This window comes from Malurus melanocephalus, unplaced genomic scaffold, assembly GCF_030028575.1.
Source record: "Malurus melanocephalus ecotype Western Australia unplaced genomic scaffold, MMel_1.1 scaffold_9, whole genome shotgun sequence".
Lineage (NCBI taxonomy): Eukaryota > Metazoa > Chordata > Aves > Passeriformes > Maluridae > Malurus > Malurus melanocephalus.
The window spans coordinates 442,042-462,862 of NW_026623241.1; the positions used below are offsets into that span (position 1 = coordinate 442,042).

At 41.0% G+C, this 20,821-nt stretch overlaps 1 protein-coding gene across 1 annotated transcript in view; it reads right to left on the reverse strand.

The window, feature by feature from the left end:
• The window catches only part of CPE (carboxypeptidase E), a 57,330-nt gene extending 42,706 nt beyond the window's left edge, over window positions 1-14,624 (reverse strand). The window contains exon 1 of the mRNA XM_057375408.1: window positions 14,279-14,624. Coding sequence (XP_057231391.1) covers window positions 14,279-14,567 — 289 coding nt within the window. The 5' untranslated portion in view covers window positions 14,568-14,624. The remainder of the gene's footprint in view (window positions 1-14,278) is intronic.
• Between the last annotated feature and the right edge of the window lie 6,197 nt (window positions 14,625-20,821).

Genomic DNA, 20,821 nt, shown 5'->3' on the forward strand with positions numbered 1-20,821 from the left:
CCCTTAATGTATTTTGAGAGCTTGCTTTTGAAAGACAACTGCAGTGACTAAAAAAAAAAGGGTAAAAAGGATAGAAATAACAGCAAAAAGGAGTAAGAAAAAAAGAAAGAGAAAAATGTTTAAAATTAATCTTTGTATTAAAAAATATACATGCCATTCACAGCTTTCTAGGGTGCAATGAGTCTAAATTATAACTGGAAGCTTGCAGAGGTTTTGACCTACATTTTGTACACCAGCAATAGGGTAAGATCTATCTAGCTCTATGTTCATATATTTAATGTTAATACAAATAATCTGGGAAGTACTCCCAAATGACAGGCACTGTCAATAAGTAAATTTTAATTTGTTCAACTCTGGATGATCCCATGTCCTTTGTGACATGCAGCTCTCTTTCTGGCTCTGATTAGTAGCATGATGCTCAATGTTCTATTTTATACTGGAGGAAAAAAAATAAAATCCAACATGAGATCTGGAATTTATATTTAAAGCTACATAAGGTAAATTTTGATACCAAGTGAATAAGGAACTCATGGAGACACCATATTCTGTGCTAKCAAGTCTGTACAGAGTGGATGAGCATGAGCAAAAGACAATACCACTAAGGCATTAGAGGACACTAAAGAGCCCTTTTTTTCCTTGTTTAGATCATCCTAATCCTTTCAGTTCCCGGAAAAGAAGAAATGAAAAATGTATTGTGCACTAGGCAATACCTTCAGTTTCTGAGGTGCCTGGCCAACTCAGATACCAAATTATTCCCTACCACACCACAAGGTGCTGCAAGCAGGGTCCCAGAGGGTGAACTGCAGCTCAGGCACAACAAATGCTCTCTGTAGCTTCGGGGAGGAAGTCAGAGGTGCACATGGGCACTAAATCTCTGTCTGGTCTTCAGAACAGTAACAGAATATTCCAGATTGACCTCACATTGTGATTTCACTGGCATTATAGGAGCAGCACTGCAGTGCTATCCAAAGATGCAATTTACCTGGGACAAACCTTAGGAAGCATAAATCCAATAACAGCTCTGTTTATACTCAAACAAAGCAATTTTTGATCCTTTTATTGATTTTTTTTTTTAACAGGACACATTTCACCTTTTGATGATTCAGCTGTTTTTAACTACAAGTTTCTGAAATTTCCCCCATCATATGGCATCATATTTTAGTGATCTACTGAATACAGAAAATGTATTGTTAAAATAAAYCTATGGTATCTACAGAGCTATTGCAGTGGTATCTGGAGAACAACATGTCATTAGGCACCTATGGCTGATTGTTTCAAAAGCACATCTTCCTATCATCCGTTTTCAGGGCTCATAAAATATATCACAAAACTTCTGACACATTCATCTGTGTTCATTCTACTTCACATTAAGAACAAATTTGACGAACTGTGTTGGACACTCCAAATCAGAAAGCCTCATTGCAACTATTTCAATTTCAGACAGTCAAGTCACCAAACTTTGCAACTCAGCATAATGTTATGTAGCACAGCTAGAGCTATTTCAGATGCCATTGTTTCTCAATGCTGTCACCTTTTCTCACACTGAAATATTCAGTGAATAGCTTAATCAGCTGCAGTCAACTCATTTAAGTGCTATGGAAATGCAGCAAGAACAGAAGTAGCATTCCATCCCTGGAAATGAACCGAATGGAGAAAAAAACAAAAACTCATTCCTRAACTATAAATACTAGTATGTCAAATGTCAGTATCCGGAGAAATGAAACAAATGAATTAGTGTGAAGGAATGAAGTAGCATTTGGCCAAAATCAACAGCTTCAGAAATTAAGCTTTTAAGCACAAATAATAAAACTGAAATCCAGCAATTATAGCTACACCTACACGGCTTAAGGGCACCCAGAAGAACCCTTCACCAAGCAGTGTAGGTGGCTTACACCCCGGCTCCTCAGGGCCATCCCTCCCGATCCTCCCCCAAGGATGGAGAAAACTCCTCCAGGCCCYAAAGGGCCTTTAAGAAGTAATTACTTGTGGGTTTACCTAGGTCTAAGGGCCCACAATCACTCAGGGGTAGCATCACAGCCTCTCAGGCTGATTTTAATACTTTTGCACACTGTGGAAACGTTGTGGGAGTAGGTAGATGTACAGGGTGCTGCAAGACTTGACAAGGTAATGCTGAAAGGGGTAATAGCAGCAAACAGCTCTGTGGCAGCAATCTCAATCACCATGAGGTGGGTCTTGGGGTGAACTGAAACCCAAAACTGCACCAAAGTTTGTTTCAAATAGAATGGAACGACAGTGTTAAAAACAAGCAAATAAAACAGGGAGGTAACAGACTAGGAATAGGGGATTGGGAGTGGGCTGGGAAGACAAGTTATCTGGCTTTCTTCCTGTGCCCTATATTCATTTTGACAGAGTTAAAACAGAACTAAGCTGTAAAAACATTAAGCATCAAACATAATCATTCTAAAGCTATTTAAAGGAGTGAGGACATCCACAGCTATGTATTTCTTGGGTCTTGCATTTGAARTAAAATTATATGAAGAATTTATTTTGGCACTAAAGTCAGAGCTCCAAAATAAAAGCTTAAAACCTAAAGATTTGTGATGTGAAACATGCCCTTGTTTCATTTTATTACTGTACTACACAGTACACGCCAATATCCAAGAAATATCAATCAAATCAATATCTGAGGACAAGTGTTACACTGCTGCAGAACACTATTACGAATGCTTTCCATCACTTGTGTCAAAACATCTGTAAGCTAAGAATGTAAAAATGCCTATCAAGCTTATTGATAATTATCAAGATTTGACTTCAAATTCAGTCCAGCTTTAAGTCTATGCAGAAGAACAAAGCCTCCAGCTAGTTTTYCTTCTAGCCACTTGCCTTGCTATGCTCAGCCTACAGAAAGACCTCCACACTGGAACTCATGAACTCAGATAGGAATATTTTCTGGCTCTTATTTGGCCATTCTTTAACCATTCATCTCTGTCTGAGGAAAAACTCCTTAAAATAATTAAGCACCATGATAATAATTATCGAAGAACAAAATAATGAAAATTTTTAAGTATCTGAGGAATGTCAGCACTGTCATATAAGCTCCTTTAGAAGACAACTCCCACTCCAGAGTGGTATTAAGGAAAGCAGATGAAGACTCACTGATATAAATAGATGAAAGATAAGGTTTATCTTAGTGTCTACAAACTGTCTTACTTATAAACCCTTTGTGAAARTATAGTTTCAAGGTATATAGCATTAGTTTTTCAAAGTAAAATAAAGTATTTCTTCTTGAAATAATGAACTGAAGTAAACTAAAGGGACTCTCTTTGGTTAGAGCTTAATTTGTTCATTACACATTACCTTCATTACAACTACTGCATTACTACATACTTCTCCCTTATGCATAATATGATCTTGTGTTTGTTCAAGGTGATGGAGCTGCAGTTCAGTGCAAAGGCTTATTTTTGAAAAAATGTGGCTGCCTTCCTATACACACCTGAAGAAACATGCAAAAGTGCGTATTTGTGCAATGAATATTTCAAATATGTGCTGATTGAGTAGAAAGCCAACTTCTGAAATTCCTCGTGCTGCTTCCCAAAGCCCCACTTCATCTCATGATTTTTCAGAATATTTTTCGTGCACAAGACAGCTTTTCAAAGACTGCGGAACTCTTGTAGGTTGTCTTACAAACATAAATCAAACCATGTTGGCCAACTCTTTCCGTAAGAGAACTGCACCTTTAAATACCACTAATGCCAGATGGTCTCAGCATATAAAGCAGCATGAGACAACATATTAATGCTACTCAAACAAGCAACTTGTGCTAGCAGTAGACCAATGAAATCTCAGGCTGCTAATCCTATCTGTCTCCATGGYAACATCTATTTCAGACAATTCTTCAATTTTCAAGTCAGATGAGTTTCTTGGTCCCGAAACTTCTCTATTTGGGAAGTGTTCCATTGTCAGGTACTTTTTCATCTTGTATTGGCTACCATTATAATACACAGTTTATTTTTAGCAGCTGCTTCATGGAGTATCAAGGAACAGATGCTCCTCTGTTTCTGTTCATAGGCTTTTCCACTAAAGACTTGTACTAAAAGATTTTCACTGATGGTCTGTACTATTTATTTTGTCTATGGATTTGTTCCCCTAAGAACATGGAAAGAACATACAGACATGGAAACCTTGCAAATATTGATGTCTCTGTTGTGACTCTCCCTATCAGCACTGGAAGAAAATTAATTGGTTCTCTCTTTATACTTATCAGCTGTCGTGGCAGATTTTTAAACAAAACAAAAAACTGTGTATCTGCAGCAGGTAAATAGGGAGGCAAACTCCTGATGACTCCTCACCATATGTCCACTAGCCTAGCTAAGTCAACACAAATATTGGAGATAACCGCTAGTAGGAAAAATCTGAGAGGAAGCAGGCAGGAACCRCCTCTTAAATGCAGATCAAATGCTGAACCATGTTATCTCTCCAGTACCTGCACACCAGGCACATGGCACAGCCACACACACAAACCCAGCATGGAAGATGAGAACCTGAAACACRGAGAGGGTGTTCTTACCCAAAATAACAAAAAAAATCCACAGCACAGCCAGGAAAGGAGCCAGACACCCTTTATGAKAAAATCACTTTTTCTCTCTGTGAAACAACTTCTTACAAAGGCAAAGTTTAAAACTTACACACATGTGAAAGCCCAGCTCCCAATCCCATGTTTTTTCTCTCCTTCCCTCTATGTACTGATGTCATCAAAGAGAAGGAAGACATTTCATCCAGCATAAACTTGGACCTCTCATTTTCTTAAGTGCAGGCTATTACTGAATCAAAGTCACATTTACCTTTTYTTTTAGGGCACAAGCAAGTTGGCTTGAACATTTAGGATTTAAAATTATGAGCACTTATAAGCCTTCTGCTTATAAAAATTCAGATGTACAGTTCCTAGTGTCTTCAGTTTGATTTGTCTGACTTTCTTTGATCCTCAGCAGCTGCATGGGAGGAAAAATTTAAGCATAGTCTAATCTTATCAGGTGAAGATCTGACATGGAGAGTCAGCTTACCAAAAGCATAAGCCTGCCCTTGAAACACCACTTTTCAGGTGTGCAATAAGTATCTGTTCATGTCTCAGACTCACCCCAATTTTGCTTATAGTTCTAGAACTGTGCTTTTGTGTAATAAGCCAAAATACATCCAAAACTTCAAAATAGTCAGTTTAGTACAGGAAAAAAGGTTCATTTGGAATGATCAATGTGCAAGAAATGCTCCGCTCATAACACAGAAGGACAACAATATGTAACAGAAGGACTGTCATGCTSGGGGCTCCCTTTAATTCTGAGGAACACAAAAATAAAAGGATATTCAAATTAATGTTTTGCAGCCAGAAATGTCAGGAGAAGAGCATGTGGYAATTCACACACGTTATCCAGCTGTCTATAGTGTGATGGTACAGGAAACACAACTATGCAGAAAGTTCTAACCTTTGAAATGTCTTGCTGGCCTTTCACTTTCTTTCTGTCTTTCAACTCTCAGATGTATTTCTCACAGCAAAGTACAGCATGATTTCTCTTCTGTTTGGAGAACTAACATGGCAAACATCAGGGCCATACTTTCCAAACACCTACCACATCATTAGACTGGCAAGGATGTCTTTACCAAGAAAACAGTTCAATAAACCTTGGGCAGCCTGATGTCTCCMCCAATCAAGCAGCTCTCTTCATTTGGCTTCAAGGTAAATCCATACCTAAGCATAAGCACTCAAAATGGCATTCAGGGGCTGCTCTTGCTGTGGGCAGGCTCTGCAGCCAGAGCAGAATCTTCCTTTGATCATAAATCAGGCAGCTCACACTCCAGGGCCAGGAGCAGCTCCATGCAAAGAACAGCTGTCTCCATGGGACTCCACTTGCAAGCAAACAAGGATGTGAGGTTTCACTCAGAATTCTGTATGAACAACTACCAGGAAGCAGMTACCAGCTTATGCAGTTGTAAATGCCTCACTTTGGAAATTAATTAAAAGCAAACGTTTACTGCCTTTGAACTGCCAGCCACAGWTAATGATTCAAAATTCTCTCTCACCTGGCCATTGTAGACGCACAGACACATCTCTAAAATACGGCTTCCTACTGGCCCAAAGCTCCCAGCCCTTTGACAATACCTGCTGCTGTGACAGGGAGATGTGCCAAYGCCAATTCAGCTGGCAAGAAACCTCCATTTCAAAGGAAGGGCACTATGGACCAAGACCTCACTTTCAGCCTGGTGTCCTTGTCCCCAGCAGTGCCCCTGAAAGCGGCAAGCGAGGCAATAACTTCATTGCCGAGGACAGCTATTGCACCCCAGCACACACAGTGATTTCTTCACAGTATGGCAGAACTTCTGTTCCAAAATCCAGAACCCCAGCACATCAAGCTGRCACTAGCTCAGTTTCAGCACTGCAGCACTCCTAACTCACTCCCAACACACCATCAGCTCTCACACTCACCCTGAGATGATACAAGCTGATGTACAGCAGACAGAAGAGCTCCATCTCCTGTCACACAGCAAATCAAACCCACCTACTCTGCTGTTTGACTGATAAGGACTTTTTTTCCCAGCCTTTTCACTACATAGACCCTTGCTGTCTTCATTTAGCCCCAGCATACCAGAACATAACCTTCATATATAACATCCCATTCCCACTGGATTCATTGAACCCTGGCTTTTTATTGTGCACCTTGCTCCAAAATGAAGCATGTGAAGTTTACACCCATTAGTCTGCTCCTTTTAACTCTAGCAATCATTTCAATTATCTTACCTAGAAGCCTTAAAGCACATATTGTGGATTTTCACTTTTTCTTTTTGATTCTACAAAATTTTAAGAGAATTCAGTTACAAGTCTTCTCCACAGTTTAATTCCCAGCTCAATGAGAGGGGGGATAAATACCTAAAGAAAACAAAACAGGAAGATTCTATAGTAATAGATGTATGAGACTTTTGTTCAAAAAGAAAATACAGACCAAAAAAAAAGATGTGACATGATGCTTTGATTTTGTTTGTTTTTTCTTATGGGGAACATGTATTAAAACAGGTATGAGGACTTACCTGCTGAAAAAAGCTCAGACAGGGTTCATAAATGTTTTGTTTTGCAAAGGCAGCGCATAAAGAACAGCAAGGTACATTAGATGATGACATGAGGGCTGTGATTCACCAGATCTTAACTATGAGCTCTTGCAAATGTTCCTCAGTCAGAAGCCTACCCAATGTTAGCTCCTTTTGCAGTCAGCAAAGAAAATAGATGTTTGCAGCCTAGCCAAGATGTGTACCCACTAACCAGGAAAAGGGAGATTACAGCACAAACATGCATGCCCAGTATGTAGGCTTCTAAATAACATGCCCCCTTTGAAAAAAACAAATTAGGTGGAATGAACACAGAACTCATTCTAAACAAGTTTTAATACTAAATTATTGGCTGAGTCTRGCAGCAACTCCATTGTTACAACCAAAAATTTGTGTTCATTCTGAAATAAGAGACCACTCTTGTGTTTTTCACCCGTCATCTAATTTAAAGGCTTGAGATATTGAWTACTAAATTACAGAATAATAAATAGTTTCTCCTGAAAAAATTGTAAAATATTTTAATAATGAGGTCACTTTTGATAAATCACACAACTACCACTTAGTGGCTTGAACATGCCACAAAATCTTGGGAAATACCCAAGATTTACASACTTCTCACTAATTCTCTGGAGTCTGCATTAATGTCACCATAATAAAACATCACTTTAAATCAAGATAACAACAAAACAGGCTCCCTTTCTGGTTTCTTTGAGAACTGTTAAAGCTGAAGGTGTGGGAGGTGATGACAAGTCTTCTCTTTGAAAGAAATTAAAGTAATCGACTCTTTCAAAAGGAGTGGGATTGTCAAAAGCAGTCTGGGTCAGATCAACAAACTCTGAATATTCTGCATACTCAGACTCATTTTAAGCCTGAAAAGTAAAACAACTGCCTTTCTGTAGAGTCATGTTTATTCTTAGTGATTACAGACCTTTTTACCCCAGCTTGTTTACCATTTGTTATTCCAGTAAATAAAAGATAAACTGCTGAGATACAGTAGCCGGGATCCACAGTGTTTTCCCAGGTAGCACAGAGCCTCTATAAAACCTTTTTTACATGTCCTAACAAAAGGGGAACTCTTTAAATCCCTCAGTCAGTGAAGCAATTTGGAGTGAGAGCATTATATCTCTGAAGAACACTGCAGACAGGCTAGCACAGCTGCCTAACCACATTTACTGTGAATTTCCATTGGCCTCACTGGGAACGTGCATGGCATTACCAACCAGCTGTGAATGTGAGCTGTACACGTGTCTGCCTCTCGTTCACTGGCACCGGAGCACTGTGAGCCGTTTTCCAYTTTGTATTCTACACCTCTATTTTGAGCTGAACACAAAAACAGAGATAGGATGAAATCAGAACTAGTAAGGAAATACTATTTAAGAAAGATAAAATCAAGGAAGAAAAATGTTAAAATCTAAAACATTTGCTCACCGTGTACATCCAGCCATCTTCCTGCTCTACAGCCCTCCCAAGACCTGCACAACCTACACAGTCTGTGAAGGACACTGAACATTCCACTGAATGCAGGCAGCATTRAAATGGCCCTGCCAGAGACTAACCCAGGCCAAATCCTGGCTGGGTGACTCCAGGGGGATACCCTAACTGGCACAAAAAGTGATAAGGGATTTTGCAGGAAAGGTAAATACAGCTTCTCAGCGTTCTGTAGAATGCCGGAGGTACAGCCCGCTCCAGATCTGCACTCCCAGAAGGCGCGTCAGTAGCACACCCCTGACAGTGTTTGATGAGAAAGCCAGAACATCCTCACAAGAGAATCTGTTCCCTGATGCACAAAGGAAAATTCCAAATGCAGAGGGCTACATGAGTAGTAAGTTCAACCTTGTTTTACTCTGCAGTTTTTTACCCATCCCTATGGAGACACCAGCAGCCACCTTGCTCCTGCTTGTCTGGTGCTGCAGCTGCTCTTGTAACCTGGCTGCCCAGACAGCAGCTCACCTTTAAAGAGGATTTCAAAGCTAAGCCAGRAGAGGAGCTAAACCACAGCTGACAGAAAGGGTGGAAGCACAAAGTGGCCAGCACAGCATCTCCTGTGTTCCTGATACAAAGTGTGGTGCTTACACCGCCCCGTTTACAGCCCMTACCTTTTTGCAGTGCAGCTGGTCWGTGTGAACTCACTGCAGCACATTAACCCACCCTACACCCTTCAACATCTCCCTTCAAAAAGGGACCTACATACGGCCCTTGATAAAAACTGGTGTTTGCTAAAACATCAAGCACACAAAGATTAGGCTTGCTCTCCAACACCTAGATTAATTAGCAAGCTCTTTCCATATGCAATTTGGATTAATGCTTTGCAAATGTGGGAAACATCAACAGGTGCTCACAACCAAAGAGCCCACACGGTTTTCATGTGCAGATTTGGAGCATAAGGAAAAGAAGCTTTAGAAAAGCAAGTGCAATTAAGTGTAGATAATGAAGTTAGGACAGCTGTATCTGATGACATCCCTACAACCATGAGACCAGCTGTGTGCTTTCTAACATCACCAGTGACACAGCGCCCTGCCACCAACCCCAGCACTGCACTTACCCATCTGAAGCAGGACAGCCCAGAAGACCCACAGGTGACATCCAGTGGTGTCCCCACTCAGGTTACCACCCTACAGCAGCACAGATGATTCCTGCCCATGCTGGGCTGAAAACTCAGCAGCCTCCTACACATTTGCTGGCTCTTCCCACTGCTCTCTCTTTTGAAAAAGAGCAGAATTTGCCCATGGCTCTCTGAAATGGCTGCAGAGTCATTTGGATTACAATAAATCAAGAAATATTTTAAAATGGGTTTTGCACAACAGTGACAAGGACATTATGAGAAGAAGCAATTTTTCTCCTTGCAAATCCATCAGCTTTACTTATTGCAACTTCTTACCACTGAAAGTACCAGCTCACRTTGCTGGTGCCACAGCTGAAAAAGGGAGCACTTCACTGACAGAATAAAAACCTGTCTGTATCAGGACACAACTCTTGGATTTCTCCATTCATTTATATAGAGTCATGATTTTCACTTCTCTCTTAGTCACCCTCTAATTGTTTCTTTGCAGGAGGAAATGATTCTGCAGAGCTGGGGTGTGAGAAACTGAGAGCCCYACGTCTGGGGGCTTTGGAGGGGCTACCACAAGAGCTACAATTTGGGAAATCTAGAAGTTTGTTTAGGATCAGTGCCAGCATTGACTGACCCAACTCATTTCCTTACCCTGCCAAGTGGAGTCTTTGATAAAGTGATGGGTCCAAGGATTATTGTAGCTGAGTTGCACCTYGTAAAACCGGCAGGAGTCACACCCACAGGGCCCTGCAAATRTTCCAARTCACAACKCTRCTGCTCAACTCACACTCGSTGTGCTCCTGMCTCATTGGTTCAAGATGCTTTGTTSTTTGAAACTGCAAAATCCAAGGTATGTCACTTTCTAGAAAATCAGTTGTCTCATTCAACTACAATTTAACCATTTCCTTCTACGTGAAGTATTTTTGAAGATGCTTGTGGGAAAAACGTTGAACAATAAAAACATTCTGTTCAACAGAACATCAGACATCCAAAGCAAGAGCCTACATCCTCTCCCAGGAGTAGTCAGTATTCTCCTGCACCTGAACTAAGGCAAAATATTGCTTAGTTTGTTCCAGGGGAAAAAAAAAAAAAAATCTGTGCTTTATCATCAAATGTCCTGTTTTCCCTTGGTTCACCATCAACTTTACACAACCACTTTCTCATTTTATCTGACCTTGTCATCCACTGCCTTCTGTCAATTTGCCAATTTTTGGCAAGCACAGGCACAAAACTGTTTTTTCTCATTAAGTCAAAATTACTGCAAAATATTTTGATTGCTTCCAGTCTAAACATTTTGATTGCTTCCAGTCTAACTTTGTACAACACCTTCTACACATAACCACTGACATAGTGTCTGTCAAGTCTTCCTCTGCCTTAACTGCCTTGTCCTCAGCGACTCAAAGTGAAGTTTTCTGCACAGAACAGCCTCCTTGGTATAAAACTTGAAAAAGTTCGAATGTCTTCATCTCTGGGTTGTGCTTTCCTTATTCAAGGGCTTCTTTTCTATCAGTGATTGYAGGCTCTAATCTGCCATACAGGTGCAGTATCAGCCTTAAGAAATCGTTGCCAAAAAAAAAGTCCCAAACAAACATTTTAAAAAAGCAACAACACAAAACAAAAACCCACAACAAAATGCAGAAAATTACAAATATGAACGCAAACCCTGTTTGGCATGAAGCACATCTGAAGTACAGGTTGTGTGGTGCTCAAGCTGGCAGAGAAGGCAACACGTTCTCTAAGCATTTAATGCAGCATTAGAAACTTTGGGCAGTCTCACGCTTCTGGCATTTATCATGTCCCCAGGAGGAGCTCAGGGAAGGTTCAGCTCACAGTGTCCAAGTGACTAATCTGGGTTTCTAAGATTTGCAAAGACACTTTGTATGATTATGCAAGAAACCAGACTGGCTCATATGAAGTCATTCTGACTTCCAATGAAGTATCAGAACTTTAAGAAAATTCTCCTAATGAATATTCACCCCAGGCCTTCACGATTTGTTCCAGTTYCTTCATTCACTGAGGATTTTTTCCAGTTGCCTTGGAGGTCTAAAGCACATTCCTAAAGTTTTCCTATTTCTCKCAAGCATTTTTTTTCAAACACTCCACGTATATATTACAAATCAATTTTCAAAAGTATCCAATATGTTAACATTGAACTGATTTATATGCTTGCATACAATCAAATGCATTCACACAAGGCTACACAGCCATGCCCTGCATGTGATTATGCAGAGGTTGTATGTATATGCAGTATTTGATTTAMTCGGTAYAAAGCCTCTTTACTCAGTACAAAGAGTCTTTACTGAAACTCTGCTGACACTTTCCTGCTCTGTTTTGTCATCAACTTGCTCACTAAGTGAACGCAAACATTTTCTTTTGTTTCACAGCAGTCCACTAGATGATTCAGGTAACATCCCTGTGTACTCACCAGATTTTCAGAAGCTTGAGCTCTCCACAGACTGTAAATCTATGAACCACAGCATATCTTTTGTTCATGCTTCCCTACATTTTAAAAATAAATCCTGTGACACTCAAGGTATCTTGCAGGAATAGATTACATTCAGAAYTTACAGCTTTTTGGCTGTCCGGGAAAAATCAAAAGTTACTATGTRTATGTATATGAGTGTGTCTGTGATTCTGTCTACCATTTTTTAATAATAAGAGATGATGATAAATCAGATTCTGATCCTGCAAGCTTTACCACACAAAATATCCTTTTTCTGGTTGTTGCCCTGAGAATCATGGATGCTCGGAATGAGCAGGGTTCCCCCTTCATGTATGAGCAAAATCAGACTCGTATTTCCTGCCAAGGCTGGCACAAGGCTCCATTTCTTTTACTGCAGAGCTTAAAAAAGCTCCCATAGAAAAATAAATAGTGCTACCTTTTACTACACAGTAGAGGAAAGGGCACATTTTTAAGAAGAAAACATCTCTAATGCAACCACTGGCACAATATACAGTTTTTAAGAAGAAAACACGTCTAATGCAACCATTGGCACAGTATGTGGGTGCTTAGGCTCTGTAACAATGAAGTAGGGGTGGCATCAATGCTTTTACAATTCTTTCTAAGGAGTGCAAGGATAACTGTGCATGAGGTTTGTCTTGTTGCCCTTCCCCAAAAAATCCTAAGTTTCTCCCATATGTCACTKCAGAGAGTAGTAGCTCTCCACTTTTTGAGAAATGTTCAGAACCTCACAGAATGAAAGCGAGGACTGAAATAAAACAAAGACTTTGCTCTGGTTCAAACCCTGGTTAATCCCTTTTAAAAACCAGCATTTTCAGCATCCACCACTAAAGATTGCCAGGACTCATCACATTCCCTGACATGTGATTCGGACATTGCAACGTGTGGCATTTTTATCCATAGGGCTCCCTTAGTAAAGGGCCGAGCACATTCCAGGAAATGTCTGACACTGTCTATAGCTTGTATGTGGATGCAATCCATAGGAATTTTTCTTTATTGCAGTTTGTTATTCATATACTGCTGGCTTGACACAGCAGTCACATAAAGGAGCTGTAGCGACTATCCCCTRGCAGTAATGCAAAACGCCAGTAATAACTGTTACCATTCTAGTGTATAAATTACACAGCGGCAATAGGTTAATTCTTAGCTTCATGTTCCTCACTCCCCTTTATCAAGATGGCAACATACCACAAAGAAATTTTTCAAATTTTGCTGCAATCCCTACATTTTCCATTCCAAGATTGCCTCACTACCCTATTTCCTCTTACATCCTCCTGATGTACAATATCCTATAACCTTCAAGTGCTATCTGTAGCCCTAACATTAAATCTCTTGATGATACAAAGCAAGGTTACATTCAAATCATAAAGCAGAATATTAAGCACTAATTGTATTGGCCAAATCCCCGGAGAGCCACAGAGGCCACACCTCCACCTAAAAGTCACGGACTTCCAGACCTGTGCAGTAACCCAGGGAGGGAAATGTGAGATGTCTGCAGGAGGCTTGTGGCTGGGCCAAAGGTAGCGAGCAGCTTTCACGATTAAACCCTTTCGCATGCAGACATCAGCGACACTGCCGATGCTAAGATCGGAAACGATGAAAGGGACACAGTCGTAGGTGTAAAACAAGTGCACGGCATCAATCGCATCCCCTTTGATAAAACAATGTCCCAAACCAAGTACACGCAACCCCATATCCCGAGGGTGGGTGACCCATCCCCGGGTTCAGCCTGGCCGTGTCACGCTGCGGTTCGTGGGGAAGGGCGGCCAGCGCCTGTCCTGCCGGCGGACCCGCGCCGGGCGCCCGCTCCTCACGTTTCATGGGCAATTCGGGCGTTTCTTGCTGCAAGGGGCGCTAAATCCAGCGGCAGCGGCACGAAGCGCCCGGCGCCGGCTGCGGGCGATCGCTGACAGTCGCTGCCGCAGCGAGGGTGCCGGGGACAGCGCCCGTGGCCGCGGCGTTGGGCATTGGGGACAGTGCCCGTGGCCGCGGCGTTGGGTATTGGGGACAGCGCCCGTGGCCGCGGCGTTGGGTATCGGGGACAGTGCCCGTGGCCGCGGCGTTGGGTATCGGGACAGCGCCCGTGGCCGCGGCGTTGGGTATTGGGGACAGTGCCCGTGGCCGCGGCGTTGGATATCGGGGACAGCGCCCGTGGCCGCGGCGTTGCCGGGCAGAGCCGCGCTCGCCGTTCCCCGCCCGCAGGTCGCCCCCCTTACCGGGCTCGTGCTCGCCGGGCCGGTCGGAGATCTCGATGACCAGCAGCTCCCGGCCCTCGGCGCTGCGCCCCACCGTGTAGATCCTGCTGATGGCGGGGCACTGCAGCCACACGGCCACCAGCGCCTCCCGCAGCTCGGCGTAGCGGTGGTACTCGAAGGAGATGCCCTCCTCGGCGCTCAGCCGCCGCCGCCGGCTGGCAGCCCCGGCCACCGGCTCGGCCTCGGCGGCCCGGGCGGCAGCGAGCACCGCGCACAGCGCCAGCAGCAGCGCCCGCAGCCGCGCAGCCATCCCGCCCGCCTGTGTCCCTGTGTCCCTGCTCCAGCCCCGCCGGCACCGGAGAGGCAGCGAAGGAGGGCGGGAGCCGGGGGGCGGTGGGGTGGGGAGGGGAGGGGCGGGACCGGCCGCTCCGCCCCGATCCGCGTCCCGAGCGCTCCCGCGGAGGGCGGGGGTCGGCGCCGCACGATGCGGGCGAGAGCCGCTAAAGCTGTTGTCATCAACCAGATGCGAAAAAAAAACCGCTGCGAGAATCCGGGTGCGCGTTTTTATGCGGTCCCAGCGGGTTAGCCCACTGCCACAAACGTGAGGTAGCAGAGTGCTCCATGAATGATTCAGTGCTAGCGCAGAGCAACACAAATTGATTGACAGGGAAAACTATAAACCGTCATCGGTAAGGTCGCTTTGCTCCTCATTTTKGAGGCATCTGTGCTGCATCACAGAAAGGAAAGGATAAAGCAAGACTTAGTCTCTGATGCTGACAGTGCTTAGAGAGCACACCCATGCTCGTGTGAAGAACTGCTCACCATACATTAGTAAATCAGGTTTTTTTTTCTAGACTTCMGCTACTACAGGACTTCTGAAACCGTATTTTTTCCAATTTGTCTTTGTAGACACTGCTGTTTAGATTATGTTTATGTAAAGTATAAGTGCTCAAAGCAAAAAGCTGAATGCTAAAGAGCAACTTCCATGGTTTGGGGTTTGGGTTTGGTTTTTTTTTTTTTTTTTTTTTTTTTTTTTTTTTTTTTTTTTTTTTTTTTTTTTTTTTTTGGAAGGACACAAAGACTTGCTGGAAAATTTTGAGAGGTTCACTTTGGAAAAGTACACATCCGTTTCATCCTTCTACAGGCAAAATCTTGTCCTCGGTAGTTTAATGMATGCAGTAATTCTGATCTAATTTTAAAGGGTGAGCCTGTATAACACCCCCTTCTATCACCAATTATTACTAACTCAATTTTCAGGAAGATTTTTTAATGAACTTTGGTGATCCTATGATTATTTTCCTTATTTGTGGGTGTTTAGCTCCAACTAAGAAGATAATGGAAATTATTTCTTCTAGGAGAATGTTTTCTTTGACGCTTGGTTATGTACAAGCTCAGAAAGCAAGCCAGCATCTGAAACACAGACCTGAAAGTGCAACTACTGTACATGAGTACTTATATATCTTTTTGTCTCTATTAATCTATATTCATTACCTTCCAAGRCCCTAAATGTCTGTCCTGAATTATTTGATGTGTTTCTTCATAGCMAGAACCAAAGTTCAACCCTTCTATCTTTTAAAGCCAATGGGGCTCAGAAGCTGCCGTTCCCAATTTAATTCCAATCTTACAAGTAGGCAACCACATGCAAAGGTGCCTTCAGAGTAGTTCTTGGAGCCTTCAACTCCTCTTTCTTACAGCTAGAAAACTTCTGGAGATTCCTGTCATGGCAGGTCCCATTAGCCCTGAGGTTATGACAGCACAAATTTGCTCTAAGTATTTTGCAAGACTTGGATGTAGAGAGACTCCTTGATACAGTGTTTTCTCTGACCAAGGTCACTGTTTGAATTTAAAATCACAAAAGGACTCTATCTGACTTCTCCCCTTCCTAACAGCATTAATTGGATTACATTAAAAAATTGTTTATGACATCACACTGCTTTAGAAATATGTACAATGTGTGCAGWCCTCTCAGTGCTCCAAATGGAACTGCAAATAATGGTAGCTGATCTAGTATTCAAAAGATTCACATTCTTTATCACTGTTGTTGGCTACATTCATCACAGGCTAAATATTCCTTGCTTTTTTATTACTTTTCCTTGCACTCAATACACAAAGTAAAAAAATGTGATGATGTGATTTTACACTTACAATATAATTTTCTTAGAGAACTTTCTGATCAAAAAAAWTTCTCTTTTGTTGTTTGTAGCAATGGTAATTGGCTTCTCTTCTAATTTATTTGACCAAAATATATCACTAAAAGATTCAAGTAGGTTCAGAAACCATCTATTTGTTTTCATCTCCTGAAGCAGTGAATTATTATTCCACTACACAAAATTAGTCTCACAACTAGATGTGAATGGATTTGCTTTCATCTCCACACTTATTTAACTCCACCCTTTAAAAAAATTAGGAGGATGTGTGCTTACAAAAATACATGCATATCTTGTGTAAAGCGGGGTAGTTCATATACTATATTTAATTTTGAGTTTTGAAATACTAATTTATTTTAAATAAGGGATTAAAAATCARTGCTTCAATTCTCAGACAATTTATGAGCATAAGCAAAACTGAGTAGGAGGAATTGATTAGATAAAAAGTGATTTGTATCTAATCCCTTCTATTTTCCATAGTTCAGGGATAACTATTTTCAAAGGCCAAATTTCCTTGTAATATGGAAAAAGTTTTGGCACTTTTCTTTGTSTCAGAAGAATGCACCAAGCCCAAGGGCATTCCCAGGGTATGTGCATGATCAGGCACCTGGCTAAGGCCTTGTAAGCTGGTGACACTCATGAGAGCAGTGAGTAGAGCACAGGTGCTCCAGGAAACCTACTSATCAGCACATTTTAAATCTGCTTTACTTGTGTCTTACATCTGAATGTGACACCAAACAGTAAGTTATATTTTGCCAACAGACACAGCCTAAATAACTTGGTAATTTAAAAAAAAATAACATTTCCAAAAGTACTTATGTATAGACAAATCTATATATACACAAGAAAACATATCATGTTCATATATATTTACAGATTTCTTCATTCTTTTGGCCAAATAGAATTTGCTGATTCAAATTTTCCAATACTTTTGATTTTCCTGAATCCTTTTCAGCAAATCATGATTCACCAGCAAGCACATAAATACGTTTTCCAAAATAAACTCACACAGAATTTTGCTTATGAGACTTGAATCTTTGCACATTTTTTATTTGTGTGACAAGCCAAGTAATCTAAGGCACTTTTTTTTCATTATTCAAAAAGATAATCCTAAATCTTTGTGCATTACTAACAACTGAAGTACATCAGAAATCCTAGAAACACTCTATGATGGAGAGCAGATATTTACATTATTAATAACAAGTTACTAATACTAATGCTAATAATTACTACTAATGCTAACAAACTGCTAATGCTTACACCATGGAAACACTCACTAAAGTTCCCTGGTTTATAGTCAGAAAGTTTTAATGCTAGGAATAAAGTAACTCAAATCAATTTAAGAGAGAACAGATGCTCTCAGTGTTGACAAATTGCCAGGCAAGGAGGCAGAGGTAACTGTAGGTGYAAGAAGATTTTACAAAACTTATCAGAATGCTGATTATATTCCCATATACTGCACCTGAAGTGGTCACTTGAAGCTGTGTCTTCAAGACAGAAGCATCTATTACCAACCTTCAGAATGTCTTGCACGACTCAGTGGCTCTGTTTCTTGGATAGACTTGCAAAAMAGGGCTGAGGTATAGGAAGCTGAGGCTTTTCCTTGAGAAGGGATTTGATGTAAGACAGGGCAAAAGAAATATCAACGCCAACAAAATTTTAAAAATACAAATACAGACAGGTCGCTTAAGCAGGAGGCTGTAGAAAATATAAAGGGGAAAAAACCCCACCCACCTTCCAAATTGTGTGGTGCAAGACCCAATCTTCTATTGTCTCCAGCTTTTAGATGGCTCACACGTTATTGAAACCCAACTCTATCAGGTATTTCAGAGCTTACTGTGCTCTTACTGGGTGGTGACCATCCTGTACATGTAACAGCCCTGCATGGAGCCTCCACAGACTGCAACTTACATTTCATACGGAATGGATTTGACATTTGCACCTACACAAATGGTGGTGCCTTACTGCTGCTCCTTGTTTCAGTTTGCAGGAGTAATCACTGYTCCTGGGATGATGCCAGGTCCTGGATATTGGACTGGAATGCTGTTCCTGAGAGCTGCTACAGCCTGGCTCTGGTGCCAAGTACTCACACAGAGARACTGCCATGCAGGATTATTGTGAATGTTCGAAAAACTGGCTGATAGGGCTTTTTAAAAGCTTTTTCAAAGCGGTGAGTCACAATCTATGAGGAGTATTCTTCTGGTCTTCCATAGGGATTGGTATTTCATGTCCAAGGGTTAATTTATTCAGTGATTACATAAATGTGAATCATAACTGATTAAAATGCATGGATGACAAAGAATGGTGAATAATAAGAATATAGCAGCTCTGGAATGTGGTTTACTTGGTAAGTCAAGCAAATATTTCAGAGCAGCAAATTGTGAATTACACTTAAGAGCAAGAAATATAAAACACATTCATGACAGTCTGGCAAACAGCATTGCCAGAAGCATCGGGAGATCACTAAAGATGCTGTATTTTCCAAAACAATGCTTAGACAGAAGGATAACAGTTAAGTCAGAGGATGTGATTATATCACAAGGTGGTCTTAGGGAGAACAAGCTGGACACACAGTTCTGGTATTTACAGCTGAAATGAGATGCTGAAAATTCAGAGACAAGCCACAGAGGTGATTTGAGAAACAGAGGAAATGCCTTACTCAGGAGRATGATACAATCTGATGAGCTGGTGAAAAATAAATTGAAAAGTGTATTGACTGCTGTGTTTATTACCTTCACGGACAGAAAATTATAGCAAGAACTAATGACACAAAGTTGCCTTTTATCCGTGGACCTACGAGTTACAGGTTTCAATGAATGAGATTTGCCAGAGGGCTGCAGCTSCCAGAACAAGAGAGGCAGCCTTAATCAGATGGAGATTTGGAGGCCATGAACCAGACACTGGTTAGCAATAACTATTGGTAGCCATAAAGAAAGTTTAAATATCGTAATTTTTTAACAAAAATGTAAATCAAAGATCTAGAAACATGGCAATTTTTAAAAAAAGTTGCCATAAAATTTGCAGCATAACTGCGAGGAAATTAAATGAAGTCATAAAATCTTATAATCATAATATCAATCAATATTAATATTTTCTGGCAAGCTGTGCTGTAGGGTAAAATAAACCGCCTTATTTAGTATTTCACATCAGCTGCCAAAAGCAGTTTATCATTTTGCAATCCTAATCCTAATGRTTTATAATTCTTTCCAAGTTTCCATGGGTTTTTTTGACCTTAWTGCCAAGGAATTAATTCATGGCTTTCATAAGTCTTATTTATTGTCATATCCTAGGGGGCAGTACAAGCTAAGGGACAGTTATTTCCCACAGATGAGTCTTAATAAAACTAAACTAGACTTTCAGGAAAAGATAATGGAGTGGAAAATGTTTCTCCCCCACTTGCTCCCCTGTCCTGCCATGTTTAAGAGTTAAATCTGTCTCCTTGTTAACGATGATAAAGTACAACTCATTGTGTAAGGTTTTGTTGTGCRTTTGAAGACCCAAAACTGTTAACCTTATCTTTTTTTAATTATTGGACAAAAACCTTTGTTTACAGATCTGCACATACTATATAGTCTCTCTCACAAAATATGGGGGGAAAATCTTATKTAGTAAAGACCTAAAATCTAAAAATGCAATTGCCTAACATGATTTTTGATTTACATAAAAGATGCAAAGTAATGAGGTAGATAATTTACTTGCCAGCATCATATTCTCTAATAAATATAGGATTCTACATTTGAAAAGGTGGTGGGTGGTAGTAAAATGCAGTTCCATTCAAGTCCTGAAGAAAACAAGTCTGTGGTTTTCAAATGCAGGTGCCTGTGTTGAGAGGTCCAGCAGGCACATTTTTTTTCCAGCAACAAAAAAATTTATAWAGCACAGCTTGCATAATTCTCGAGGGATTTGTTAAAGAAAGTGGATCAAAAGCAATGATGTGATCACATTGTACACTAAGGACGTACATAAAATAACCCAAAAAACTAAAATAGCAATGGGTGTCAAAAAACATGGATTCAAGTAATTTTAAAAGGTCCGAAAAAAAACCCCATGCATGTTCCCCCAAATGACAGCACGACTCTTAAAATTACATTCTTTATTTTAAACCACTTGAAGGATGGAGTATATATTACACCTTAGTAAGTCATTCCCATCATGTTTTTAGCACTCAATAACTAAGGAGACACCAAGCTTTTACAAATGCCTTTACTGGAATATTTAAGCAAGTGGCTCCCAGTTGTGCATAATTTTGCAACAGTGTGAGTGGAGACATAAGCCAGCAGGCTGAGAAACAGTGAACAGAATGATGTTCACAGGGAAAATCTGAAGCACTGAAAGCTCCTTGTTTTTAGGCTAATGCTTTGGTCAAATAAAGCTAAGTATAGCTGCAGCTGCAGGATGAGAGTGGGAGTTGACAAAG